The sequence below is a fragment of the Myotis brandtii genome, unplaced genomic scaffold (genome assembly GCF_000412655.1).
Source record: "Myotis brandtii unplaced genomic scaffold, ASM41265v1 scaffold165, whole genome shotgun sequence".
In the NCBI taxonomy this organism is placed as follows: domain Eukaryota; kingdom Metazoa; phylum Chordata; class Mammalia; order Chiroptera; family Vespertilionidae; genus Myotis; species Myotis brandtii.
The window spans coordinates 16558825-16572647 of NW_005356042.1; the positions used below are offsets into that span (position 1 = coordinate 16558825).

The 13823-nt window shown below is 45.1% G+C and overlaps 2 protein-coding genes across 2 annotated transcripts in view; both read right to left on the reverse strand.

Moving 5' to 3' along the window:
• VAC14 (Vac14 homolog (S. cerevisiae)) overlaps positions 1–269 on the reverse strand; it is a 98692-nt gene extending 98423 nt beyond the window's left edge. Inside the window, exon 1 of the mRNA XM_014536803.1 lies at positions 256–269. Coding sequence (XP_014392289.1) covers positions 256–269 — 14 coding nt within the window. The remainder of the gene's footprint in view (positions 1–255) is intronic.
• A 271-nt stretch (positions 270–540) lies between these two features.
• HYDIN (HYDIN, axonemal central pair apparatus protein) overlaps positions 541–13823 on the reverse strand; it is an 84651-nt gene continuing 71368 nt past the window's right edge. The window contains exons 42-47 of the mRNA XM_005862644.2: positions 12780–12992; positions 11771–11934; positions 10773–10923; positions 4455–4685; positions 3866–4090; positions 541–1325 (exon numbers count right to left, since the gene is read on the reverse strand). Coding sequence (XP_005862706.2) covers positions 843–1325; positions 3866–4090; positions 4455–4685; positions 10773–10923; positions 11771–11934; positions 12780–12992 — 1467 coding nt within the window. The 3' untranslated portion in view covers positions 541–842. The remainder of the gene's footprint in view (positions 1326–3865; positions 4091–4454; positions 4686–10772; positions 10924–11770; positions 11935–12779; positions 12993–13823) is intronic.

Consider the following 13823-nt stretch of genomic DNA (forward strand, 5'->3'; position numbering starts at 1 on the left):
ATTTTTTTTTTTTTTTACCAGAGGAACTCTTTTCTCCTGAGATCACATTTTGGACTAGGTTGCTAAGAAACCAGCTTCTTACTCAAGGCCCCAGACAATCTTTGTCCTACCTTTAGTTCAGCAGTTTCCAGAAAGAGGTGGCTTCTTTTCTCTATCTTGAAAATGCCAACTAAATGAGGTTATTTATTCATCACTGGACTATCAGTGGTGCTGAGAATTAAGCCCAATGGCCACCATGGCCTTCTCTGTGCTCACCTCTGGCCTGCCATGCTTAGATGCTTCTAGACCAGTGGATAATTGATATTCCTGGTTCCACACTGGCCATCACTTCACAGTTGTAACTCATCTGCATCTGTATGATGCCTTGTTGTTACACTTATCTGTTCGTGGCTTTGAAAATAGTGAAAGCAAAATAAAATACCCAATCAAAATAGAGTCAGGTCTAAGGGCTCTCCAAGCCATCATGGATTTTTAAAAAGAAGCTGTGGTGCCAAGTTCTGTGCAACAGAAGGCCATGAGTGTGACACCCGTGTGGTCTTATTAAAAAGGGGGATTACATACATAGTACTTGAGCTTTGCGGGTATGTTAAGAAACCAAATTCAGAGACTTGCCCTTGCAAAGTAAAATATAGCTCTGTTTTGTATAGTTACCACATTTAATATGGAATATATATTTCATTCATGTATTCGGAATACATATAATATGGACAGAAGTGAATGAGGAGGATAACACAGAACCTTTAGAATTCTGATTATTTTCTCTATTCACCAGGCTAGAACAATATATAGATATTAAAGTGGAGGAGACGGCTTTTTCTGGATGCAATTGACCCTGGTTACAACTAAGGGGTGACCCCCTTCAGATAATAAACCCATTTAACTCCTGTTTCTCTGCCTTCGCCGGGAGGGCACGACACGATCAGCTTGCTGGTAATGGGTGTTTTGCTGCCGGATGGGTTTCCGTCAAAGTAGACGGTGATGTTGTTGATCTTCTTGGGCCGGACAGAGTCCATGGCCCGCACGGAGAAGGCTGGGTGCTCCACGATGAAGGAGTAGGTGACTGTGTGGTAGAAGACATTCTTGAAGGGGATGACTATGTTGTACCCGGCTCGGATCTGGAGGGGACCTTGCGGCTTTGGGGGCACAGCCACTCCGAAGAGGGGGATGATATACTCTCCGCCTGCAACGGATGACAGGCTCAGGGTGCCCTTGGTGTCCCCCAGGTGGCTGGGCTCGAAATAGACTTCCACACTGATTTCCGTGCCGCCCTGAGCCCCCGCGGCCGCGCTGATGACCTTTTCCGTGTGGAAGTCTACACAGTCGGACTGAAAGGAGAACAAGTACACCTGGGTCACACGGGGTCCTGGTGGGTATGGCAGCAGCCCAGGTCCATCCCCAGTCCCTCCACTCTCGGTCGAGCAGGCTATAAAAAGCTGTGTGTCCTTATATAACTCCCTTGAAGATACGTAGCACTTTTAATAGTTATTCCTATCTATATATATGTAAAAGGTTAATATGCAAAGTGTCCCCTCGGGAATTCGACCAGGAGAATGGGAGTTTGATGGCTCGCTATGACGTGCGCTGATCACCAGGGGGCAGTGCAGAACATGGCGGGTGACTAGTGGCGGCAGCAGGAGAAGGGGGAGGCGGGGAGGCAGGGAGGCCGGGAACCTGATCAGCCCTGATCGCCAGCCAGGCCTAGAGACCATACCGGTGCATGAATTTCATGCACTGGGCCTCTGGTTTTACTATAAAGAAAATGAGGCCCAAAGACATGTGGCTGGATTATGTTAGTGTGGCAGTCATTGCTGTTGCTCCCCATAACCGGCTCTTCTTTCCTTCCATACACATGGAAGACCGCATGATCTAGATCAGTGATGGCGAACCTTTTGAGCTCGGCGTGTCAGCATTTTGAAAAACCCTAACTTAACTCTGGTGCCGTGTCACATATAGAAATTTTTTGATATTTGCAACCATAGTAAAACAAAGACTTATATTTTTAATATTTATTTTATATATTTAAATGCCATTTAACAAAGAAAAATCAACCAAAAAAAATGAGTTCGCGTGTCACCTCTGACACACGTGTCATAGGTTCACCATCACTGGCTTATAGGGTAGAGGGCCTGCAGAGTTAGACCTCTAGGATGGTCACACTGCCTGTGACAGCCATGGGACTCATACCTTCTGCCTTCTCTTCCCAGTGCAGGGAAAGCTGTAAGCTCTAGTGAGCATTAGGGCTCATCACTCTGAAGCCCTACCAGTGTTCGTAATGTAAATATCTGATATGCAGGATGTATTTTCATTGTTACAAATTGAACATAATTAAAGCATAGTGATTAACCACAAAAACAATATGTAATTATATATGTGTTTTCTGATGGTCTTAGGCGACCCCCGTGAAAGGGTCGTTCAACCCCCAAAGGGGCCGCGACCCACAGGTTGAGAACCGCTGTTCTAGACAATCAGTTGAGAGAAGTGAAAGGTGTCACTTCCACACCAGTGTCTTCAGTTGCCCATGCAAGTCCCTGTAGGGACTTTTCACCCCTCTGGTACTGTGCCCGGAAACACGTGAGATGGTGGCTGCTCGTCAGCCTCGATCCCTGAGTGGCTGTGATGAGCAGAGTCCCCTTCTGAGCCTCACTGCATAGACAGTGCAAACGAGAGACAAACCTTTGTGCTTTTAATCCACTGAGAGATTGAGGCTCTTTGTATATTACAGCATAATCTAGCTTCTCCTGACTGATAGGACTGACCAAGTGCCTCTATGTCCCTTGACTGTAGCTCTGACGTTGACGGGGCACACACCCACCCAGTGTAAAGGCTACATCTCCTAGCTCCCCTTGTTGCTATGCAGTTTTGTTCAATGGAATGTGAGTGGAAATGATATATGCAGGCGCCCCCCCCGCCCTTTTCCCTTGTACCTGGCTAAAATGTGGGTGTCACCGTAAGCTGTCTTGGTCCATGTGGACCAAAGCAACTCTCTACAGAGGGAAGAGCATCGGGACAGGAGCCTGGGAGGCTGATGTCATCGAGCTACCATTCCAGCTCAAACTGCTTATGCCCACAGTTATCTGAGAGAGGAATAAACGTCTATTTTGTTGTCATTTTGGGTTTCTGTTTCAGGAGTTAAGCCTACATTCCAACTGATATATTAGGTAACATATATGGGACATTTACCGTGGGCCAGGCTCTATGAAAATGGTTTTATGTATGTATTTAAAAATCCTCATGGAAATCCTGTAAGGTCAGGGTATTATCACCCTGTAGAGATAAACTTAGAGAGATTTAGTAAATTATTCATACAAAGAATATAGTAAAGTTCAGCCAGCATGGCTCAGTGGTTGAGCGTCGACCTCTGAACCAGGAGGTCACGGTTTGATTCCCGGTCAGGGCACATGCCCAGGTTGCAGGCTCAATCCCCAGTGTGGGGCGTGCAGATTTTTAAAACTCTCTCTTGTCATGGATGTTTTTATCTCTCTCTCCCTCTCCCTTCCTCTCTGAAATCAATAGAAATATATATTAAAAACAAAGAATATAGTAAAGCCAGGATTCAAATCCAGGTCTGTTGGCTTCCACAGCCTATACTCATGACCACTAAGCTCTACTGTCCCCCTTGATTGACTACGGAGCATGCGCTGGGGAGCAAATCTCCCCACCCCTCCTCCCAGCTTGTTAAGATAGAAAGTCTTTAAGGAAGAACCCAGGCCTCGTACTATTTCCGTCTAGCTGGGAGTTCCCAGGTTCTATCATGCACTGACTCCCCCGAGGTTCACAGTGCCGCACCCTATGTCCTCCTCCCATTGTTCTTGAGGTCAGCCTTCCGGCAAGGGAAGGGCCCTGGGGTGGGGCCGGGGCTGCTCACCTTGCAGTAGTATTCTGTCTTCTGCCGGGTGTAATTGATGAACTTGGCAAAGATGCTCTGGCCGCTGCCAAGAACAGTCTGGAAGTGGATGGGCTTTTCAGGCAGCGCTGGCAGAGCCTTCAAGTTGAGCTCATACTGGTAGTAACCCAGATCATTGTTGTGCAGAACTAGTCTCCCCAAGGTTTCTCCAGCTCGCAGGGGCTGGAATTCGAATGAGAATGTGCCCTGCGAGGGAAGACAGGGGCCTCGGTGATGCTGCAGGTCCCGCTTCTCCCCTGCCACCCAGGGACCTCAGAGCAGGTGGGTGGCAGAGATGGTGCTTCACACTGCAGTGCTCACACTGATCTTGAGCCCCGGGAACCTCTGCCCAAACCAGCCCACTTTTCCTCCCCTGTCCTCTTCCCAACTTCTGTTCCAGGTATTTCGAGATCTGGAATCTGTTTGAATCTAAAAATAGGTCAAGGGTCAAGCACACTACAGACCCCTGCCAGGGCTGGCCCGACCTCAGGGGTGCGGAACGTGGATCCAGCGGCCCTGGGGGCAGAGCCTCTGTCACAGCTATCAGGGGCCCCGGGCAGTGGGGTCTTACCTCTGAGTTAGGGGGCACCACGAACTGGGAGGGCAGGTTGATGTCGGGCACCCTGCACTCCGTGGCGAAGGTCACTGAGTAGGGCAGGGGGTTCTCCACCTTGACGGAGGCCGATGTGCTCTGCCGGACGGGGCTCACCATCTCGATGGTTTTCATGACGCCTGAAGGGATGACCCTGAAACTCGTCACGTAGTATAAGAACTCGTTGGTCACCTCGTTTCGGAAGATCACCTGAGTTCACGGGAGAGTGGGAGGAAGCAGGGCAGAGGAGAGGGGTCAGCGGGGGTCATCCTCTCTGCGAGCAATGCCTGGGCACGGGAAGCGTGGGTGCCAGGCTGACGTGGGCCCTCCCATCCTGTCTGCATCCCCACCAGCCGGCCGTGCTCTTTAGATTCTCTGCTCTGGCTCTTCCCAGGTGAGAGGACGTTACACAGCCTGCGTTTGCTTTGGCGGCCACAGCAGCCCTGGCTAGTGCTGCAGGTGAAGGTCTCCTCAGTGGGGACAGCTGACTGGCCCTGAGAACAAGCAGGACCTGGAGAGGTTCATGTTGTAGTGGGTTTCACTCCTATTCTTGTGGTTGCCAGAGTAGATGACGGCGACGACGATGATGATGATGATGATGATGATGATGATGCTGTTGTTGCCAGAGTAGATGACAATGATGATGATGATGATGACGATGATGATGATGATGACGATGGCATCTAACACTTAATGATTTCTGTGTGCCAGGCACCAGCAGTACTTAATTGTTTAATTCACACAGTTTGTAAGTGACATGATGATTCCCCTCACTGTTGTGTTGTTGTTTCTTTAAGATGATGGAAAAGAGGCTTAATAACATGAAGTATCTTGACCAGCATCACATGCAGAGAAGTGTCAGAACCAGGATTTGGTTGGACTGGTTCCGGAGCTCACACTTGTAACTGTCGTATATTGTCCCCTCACCCCTGCAACTGACTTGTCATCGACAGGCTGCTCACCTTTTTAAAGTTCTTTTCCTGGGCCATAACCGGTTTGGCTCAGTGGCTAGAGCATTAGCCTGCGGACTCCAGGGTCCCAGGTTTGATCCCGGTCAAGGGCATGTACCTTGGTTGCAGGCAAATCCCCAGTGGGGGGTGTGCAGGAGGCAGCTGATTGATGTTTCTAACTCTCTATCCCTCTCCCTTCCTCTCTGTAAAAAAATCAATAAAATATATTTTAAAAAATGTTTTAAAGGTCTTTTCCCGGATGACTGATGATGGTGAGCATCTTCTCAGGTGCTGATTGCTCATTCACACGTCTACTTCGTGAAGTAGAGTCTATTTGATTGTTTTGCCCTTTTTAACACTTTCCGTTGTTTATCGTATTATTAGGTGGCCATAGTTCTTAATGTATCTGGCTTTTTACTTTCAACCTCTTCCTGTGTTTAGATTTAGAGTGCTCCTGACACCCTCTGTCTTTTCATTGGAGCATTCAGTCCTTTACATTTAAAATAATTATTTATATGTTTGGGTTGAAGTCTGCCCTCCTTGCTCTTTCTTTTCCATTGGTCTCGTTTTTCATCCCTCTGTTGCGACCTTCCTGTCTTCTGTTGGGTCAGTATGCACTCTTTCAGAATATATTTCATTTCCTCTAATGGCTTCTTAGCTATCTTTTTAAAGGAAAGATTTCTCATGGTTGCTATAGAGCTGACAACGTGAAGTTTTAAATTGTCAAAATTTAGAGTGAGCATTTCACCACTTTCCACTTTCCAACTGACCGTTCATGCCTCCTACCTCACATTTCCCCCGGCACAATGTGGTAGCCTTACTGACCTGGAACTTCATTGACCCGTCCGTCCCATTTTTGTGCTTTTGTCATCGGACCTTTTACTTCTCCGTATAGAAGAACGTCCACTTTACAATGTTATATTTGCTATGAGCTGACAGTTGTCTTTTAAACAAAGTTATGAGAAGAAAAACACGTTTTAATATTTGCCTATTTATTTACCATTTTTAGTGCGGTTCTTCCCTTCCAGCAGACCTAGGTTTCCATCTGGTATCATCTCCCTTCGGAATGAAGAATACCTATTTGCATTCCAATAACGCTAATGCATTCAGTAATGCAAGTCTCCTGGCAATGAATTCTCTCATGTTCTTTTATCTGAAAATGCCTATTTCACTCTCACATTTACAGGATAGTTTCAGTGAATAAAGAATCCTAGGTTGATCATTTCTTTTTCTTTCAGCACTTCGTAGATGGCTTCCGTTCCTTTTGAAGAGAAGTCAGGGGGCACTTTTATTGTTGTCCCCTGTATGTAATAGATCTTAAATCTGGTTGCTTTAAGCTTTTCTGTTTATGTTTGGTTTTCAGCAGTGTTTTTATGATGATCATAGGCATGGTTTCCTTTATATTTTTACTGCTTGAGGTTTGCCAAGTTTCTTGGATCTGTAAATCATTTTAAAAAAACCAAATCAGGGACATTTCAGCCATTATTTTTTCAAATAATTTTCTGTCCCATTCTCACTTTCTTTTCTTCTGACTCATAATACTCATGTATTAGACCACCTTATATTTTTCTCACAGGTTCCTGAGGCTCTGGTTGTTTTTCCTCTATCTTTTTTCTCTGTGTTCTTCAGATTGGAAACTTTCTATTGATTTGTTTCATGTTCAGTGTATCTTCTCACATCTCTCATCAGCTGTCGAGCACATCCAATGCATTTTTCATTTCAGTTTGTTGTACTTTTCAGTTCTAGAGTATCCATTCGGTTCTTTTTCATAGTTTCTATTTCTCTGCTGACATTCTTTATCAGTACACTCATTAAGATAATATTTTATTGAATTACTTAAAATATTTTCTTTCAGTTCTTGAACATGTTTATAATAGCTTCTTTGAGGTCTCTGCCTGCTAAATCCAATATCTGTCCCATCTTGGAGTCAGCTTCCATTGACGGCTTTTTTACAAGTCTAGTAATTTCTGTTTGTGTATTGGACACTGTTGATGATCATTGTAGAGATTCTGGATTCTGTTATCTTCCTTATACGAGTGTTGATTTTATTCTAGGAGGCAGTTCAATCACTGACACTTTAAACTTGTGTAGGTTTGGTTTCATGCTTGGTTAGAGCAGATATGTGGAAACCTCACGGTGTTCCTCAAGACCTTCCAACTTGGTGGGGTTCGCTATCCAAACTTTTTAGTGTAAGGCTTTTCCAGGCTGGTCCTCAGAAGATCTTATCCTATGGACACGGTGCTTTCTTCTGGCCTCTCAGGGATTTCACCTGGGTTACCGGGGTTAAGGAGGTGTTGTTCACGCAGCCTCTCCACTCTGGCTGGGGCAGACCTCCCGTGCTCCCCGGCGCTGATTCATGTAGGGCACCTTCAGTCCTTATCACCCCTGTAGCAGCTGCTGTCTCATGTAGTCTCTTCCTGTGCATGGGCAGTCCACCTTCAGCCAAGGACGTTGAGGGGAACTCCTGTATGGACTTTTGTACGCCCACTCCCTCCCTATCCTGCTCCCTCCTTTCTGCTGCCTTACCCTGCAGGGACCGGCTATTCCGGCTGCACCAAACTCTGATTTCTGTCACCTCAGCTCACTGGGGCTGCTGCGCTTTACTGAGACTCCAGCTCACTGCACTGCAGTCAGGAAACTGTCCCTGGGCAGAGAGCCCGGACAATCATGGGGCTCATACATTCCCTTCTCTCTGATGAATTGCAGTATTGTGCTGCTTGTTTTCCATGACTGAGAAGACGTGCCCCAGACATTTTGTCCAGCTTTATGGTTTATATGGTGGGAGGCCTAGTTACTCCATCATAACCAAAGGTGCTGTTGATTTTTAAAAATGTTGTTGTTATTGTTGATTAAAACACTTTTTTTGTTATTGTCAATTTAAATACTTATTACTGTAAAGAAATTCTGTGATCTGGGCTCATTGTCATTTTTACTCAAAAGTCTTTACACTTACATTTTAATATATATATTTATTTATGTATTTCTGTTCACACCTACAGTTTATGAAAATCTCTATTTTCTCCCTACGCTTCTCTATATTTCCCCATTTACTTCCAACAGAATGAGAACATTATTTTCATTGCCTTATTTTATTCTTTCCCTTCCTAACTTGAGCCCTATGAAGTATTTCAGATTGCTTTCCAACAATTATTTGAAATTACCCATCAATTTAGATTCTTTTTTCATTATATCCTTTTACTTTCCTCTTGGATTCATTTACTTATTTTTTAAATTTTGTTCATTTAAAAAGTTTTAATTTGTAGCACTTTTTTCAAAGATTGTGTATATGGGTGGGATACTTTGAGTCCTTGCATCTTAAAAGTATCTTTATTTTGCTCTCATAATAGTTTTGAGTTCTAGGTTGAAAATCATTCTAAGTAGTTTATATTTTGGGTATATATCTAGGAGTGAAATTGCTGAGTCATATGGTAACTCTATGTTTAAGCATATAAAGAAATGCCAGACTGTTTTCCAAAGTGACTGCACTATTTATATTACCACAGCTAAGGATTCAATTTCTCCGCACTCTCACCAACACCTGTTATTCTTTCCTTTCATCTTTCAATTTCTTTGTACTCATGTGCTAAAGCCTGGTGATATTACTCAGTTCTGTCTTCTCACTTAGAAATAATTCTTCCCCAGAGTTCATTACACTATTCAGCTGTCCTCTATGGTTTTCTTTTAAAAAATGTTTTTATTGATTCTAGAGAGAGTGGAAGAGAGAGGGAGAGAGAGAAACATCCATCGATGTGAGACAGAAATATCAATCAGCTGCCTTCCTCATGCCCCCACACTGGGGATCGAGCCCACAACCCAGGCATGTGCCAGACCAACTGGAATTGAACTGGTGCCCTTTTGGTGCACAGGACAACACTCAACCAACTGAGACACACTGGCCAGGACCTTTACGGCTTTCTATTCCAAATATCCTATTTTTCATTTCCAGGGTCTCCAATTGATTCTCTTCCACAACAGTCTGTTCTTATTTCATGGGTATGATTATCTTCCTTCATTCCCTTAAGGATATCTATATACTAGTATATAAAAGCCTCAGTGCCCGTTACGACCAAACGACTGGAACAACCAGAACAACTGGTCGACCAGTGGCTATGACGCACACTGATCACCAGGGGGCAGATGCTCAACGCAGGAGCTGCCCCCTGGTGGTCAGTGCGCTCCCACAGCCAACCTTCTGCGGCCCCCCCTCCTACTTGCCCCCCCCCCCACTCCCTGATAGGCCTTGATCACCGGCCAGGCCAAGGGACCCCACCCATGTATGAATTTTTGTGCACTGGGCCTCTAGTTGATAATATTCATTGAAAGTCTTCTGTTTGCTTTAATACCTCTTATCCCAGGAGTTCTTTGTTGAGCTGGTATTTCTATTTTATGGTGGCTTTCCCCCCTTCAGATATTTTGTGATTCCTTGATTTTAAGGTTCTCTGTTAACTTGTTTGTGAATGTGATCTGAGTGGAGCAGCCTAACTCAGTGATTGTAGGAGAGGAGATGACATGCTGCTGGGTGGGTTTTGCCAGTATCTCTTCTGGCAGGGGAGATGTGTTCCTACTTTCTGTTTTTTTTTCACATTAAAATCTTTCCCTAAGTAATTCCATTCTCCACATAGTTTTAAATACTATCGATAAATGGGTAATTCCCATATATTATATTCAGCCCTGACGTCTCCTGTGAGTTCACATATGCTGCCTTTCTTCAAAGCACATACCTCATTTTGTAATAATGCATTCATAGTGCAATTATTTGATTAATGTCCATCTCCCTTCACTGGACTGGGTGTTCCATGAGAATAGGGACTGTGTCTATTTTTGATGATTGCTGTGTCAGTAGCACCTAGTATATGGCATATATGCTCAATAGATATTTATTGAACTAATGAATGAATTAGGAAAAACAGCTCCTATATGAAAGATCCCGTGGTGTCTTGGAGTAGATGACTCTGAGTTGAATCCTGACTCTGACATTACTAGCTCTGTGTGTTGAGTGCTCAGCACAATGCTGGACACTCTATGAGCACTCAGAAAATGGGATATTTTATTTGTGTGGCCTGGTATTTGCCAGTCCAGTGTTAAAAACTGCATAAGAGTTTTCATGACTCTTCTTCCTTGAAAGCTTGGCATGGGCCTACGTGATGGCTGGCCGGCCTTGCAATCTGGTCTCATCTTAAAGAGCCTGGGGAACCTGTCTGCCTTTGCCAGGTCACTTTAAATGGTCAGCCCAGCAGGATAAGGATAGGCTGGCTCTGGAGGACTTCTTCACTCCCTAACACCAGGACTGTCAACCTCAGGGTCAGACCTCCAGGGTTCCAGAGCAATGCCTTTGACATATGGATACCTTTGCGCTGTATAGTCCTTCCTTGTGGGAAAAGAAGTTCAGCTTGTAGTCTTTCTTGGATCCAGACAGTACATCAATGTAATCAAGGCCCTTTAAGGAGGCACTTAGGTCTGGCTTCTCTGGTTTCAGCATTTCCACAATGACCCGGAACCTGGGGGAGCCACAGGAGCACAAGAAGGGAGGAGAGAGAAAATGAGATATTTGCCCAAAGAAAGGAACGAAAGGTGCTATCTCTACTCTTGATTTTATGTAAAACACATGGGTCCAGGGTTCTTGCCTTCACTCTGTCTCTAACAATAACAGTAACTGCCATTTACTGACCACCTACTATGTGCCAGCTATTGAGTCCGTGCTCTGCATGTGTTACAGGCCTTTAATCCCTGTGATGTCTGCAGGAGGTGCATGTCATTACCATCTCCATTTACTAGCGAGGAAATGAGGCCAAGAGACGGGAGATAACATGCTCAGGTAACATGACTAGTTATTGGCAGAACTTAGGTGTGGGCCTTGACCCACAATGCTCAGCAAGGGGCCTCTTCTCCCAATCTTTGGCTCCTGAACTATAAAAGAAGGGGACTAGGCTGTTTGGCCTCAAGCTCCTCTAGTCCATGCATTCTTCTCTATTTCCACTGCAAGTCCAAGGTCCAAGGGATGTCCTTCTCTGGCCAGTGGCTTAGGTAATAAGACTGGACACTCAATAATAACCACCATGATTATTGTTATGACAATAGTAATAACTAATATTTTTTGAACACTTATTTTGGGCCAGGCACTGTTCTAGGAGATTCATAGGTAACCAGCCACTCACAGAGAGCACGAATAGGAGAATGTCTCTGGAGGCTTAGAGTTCAGGCAATGCCTGGCCACATCAGGGAACTTGGTCTCTGGCCCTTTTAGCCAATGTCCTCCAGAGGCCCTGACCAGGGGAAGGGCCAGGCTAGACAGTAGAAGTCCTCCTTCTGTCTCCCCCACCCCAACCCCTTGCCCCACTCCCTTACCTCTGGGGCTTGTTCAGCCAGTTGGTGATTGGCAGGAGCTCAGTGTAGGGAGTCTTACATGGCACTTCACGATAGATATTGGCCACGGCTTTGGGGGGCTCGGCAGTCCCATGCAGCGCATATAGCCAGCCAGTTCCATCTGGCAGGGGGAAGAAGAGGGTGCCCTAAGGAGAGGAAGAAATGCAATCAGAATGATACCGAGGGGCCTTTATTAGGCACCTCTCAGGCATGGCAGTCACCCGGGATTAACGGAGGCTCTGCAAATGAGCTTAACACTTTGGGGAAGCAGCTGTTTCAAGATTCATAACAATATTCCCATGTGTTTTAACCAGGGATCACAGACAAGGGGGCTTACTTTAGAAAAATCCCTCCAGGGGAAAATGTTACATACATACATAAGCATATATATTAGAACCATTTATAGGAATATATGGAGATAACTTAAATATTCAACACCTGAGGAATGTTAAATAAATCATGAAACCCTCTTTCAAAATTTTAGGCAACCATTAAAAATGATTATCGCTCTAGCTGGTTTGGTTCAGTAGTTAGTCCATCAGCCTGCGGTCTGAAGGGTCCCAGGTTCAATTCCAGTCAAGGGCACATGCCTGGGTTGTGGGCTCGATCCCAGTAGGGGCTGTGCAGGAGGCAGCTGATCAATGATTCTCTCTCATCATTTATGTTTCTATCTCTCTCTCTCCCTCTCCCTTCCTTTCTGAAATTAAAAAAAATATATTAAAAAAATGATTATCATGAAGACTACCCAATTAAATAGAAAAATGCTCATGATAGAATGTACAGTGAAAATTAACAGAATGAAAAAACTGGGTATGTTTATGATGGCAGCCAAGGCTGTATCTGCATAGTGTTGGGAGTGAAGATACCAGAAGATAGGGTCCCCTCTCGTTCGAACATTCTCTGAGCTGCCAAGCTCTGTCTCCTAACCTCTGTCACACCACTGCTCCCTCCAGTCACGCCAGGACACGAACTGATGGGGTGCTCAGCCTACCTGGTGCTTGCGGTTCTCCACGTTCATGGTGCGGGGCTTGTAGGTGATCTCATAGGGCTTGTTTTGCTGATGGGGCTCCAGAGTGATGAACTCGGGCCCCTCCCAGTACTCGCCCTCAAAGATGGGGTGCAGATTCCAGGTCTGGTTGGTGCGATTTGAAAGCTGGATGGTCTGCGTGTGCTTGGAGCGCACCTGGCAGGTGAAATTTACCGTCTGGAAGAAAAGCGGCACCTTACACAGGCGGTGGAATTGACAAGTTCGGAGTTCAAAGCCAAGTTCAGACTGGAGGTGCATATTGGGAGTTGTCAGGTTAGCAGTTTTTTTTAAGGCGAAAATACTGGATGCAATTATCAGGATGGCACCTTACACAGGCGGTGGAAATGACAAGTTCGGAGTTCAAAGCAAAGTTCAGACTGGAGGTGCATATTGGGAGTTGTCAGTTTAGCAGTTTTTTTAAGGCGAAAATACTGGATGCAATTATCAGGAAGTAAGTGCATTTAGCACACTCCAATGTTAAGAAGAATGAGAAGAGATGGGAGAGTGCATTTAGAAAAAAGCAGGACTTTAAGGACGAATTCCTGACTGGCACACTCCAATGTTAAGAAGAATGAGAAGAGATGGGAAGGAGCAGCTAATCAGGCAGGAAGAGAACCAGGAGAGGGTGGCATCCTGGAAGCCATTTGAAGGAACTGTGTGAAGAAGGAGGTACTTGTTCAGGGTGTCAAATGCTACCAGCAGGTCAACTAAGATGAGGGTGAGAACTGGCCATTGAATGTAACAACATGGACCAATGTGGTATTGGTGTTAAGAGAGTCAAATAGACCAATGGACAAGAATAGAGTTCAGTAATAGACACACACATATATGATCCATTGGGTTTTCACCAAAGTACAAAGGCAATTCAGTAGAGAAAGAATAATCTTTTCAACAAATGGTGCTGGAATAATTAGGTATCCATACAAGTAAAAAGAATTTTGATCCATATCTTGTACTACATACAAAAATGAACAGACTGATGATCTAAATGTAAAACTTGTGTCCTGA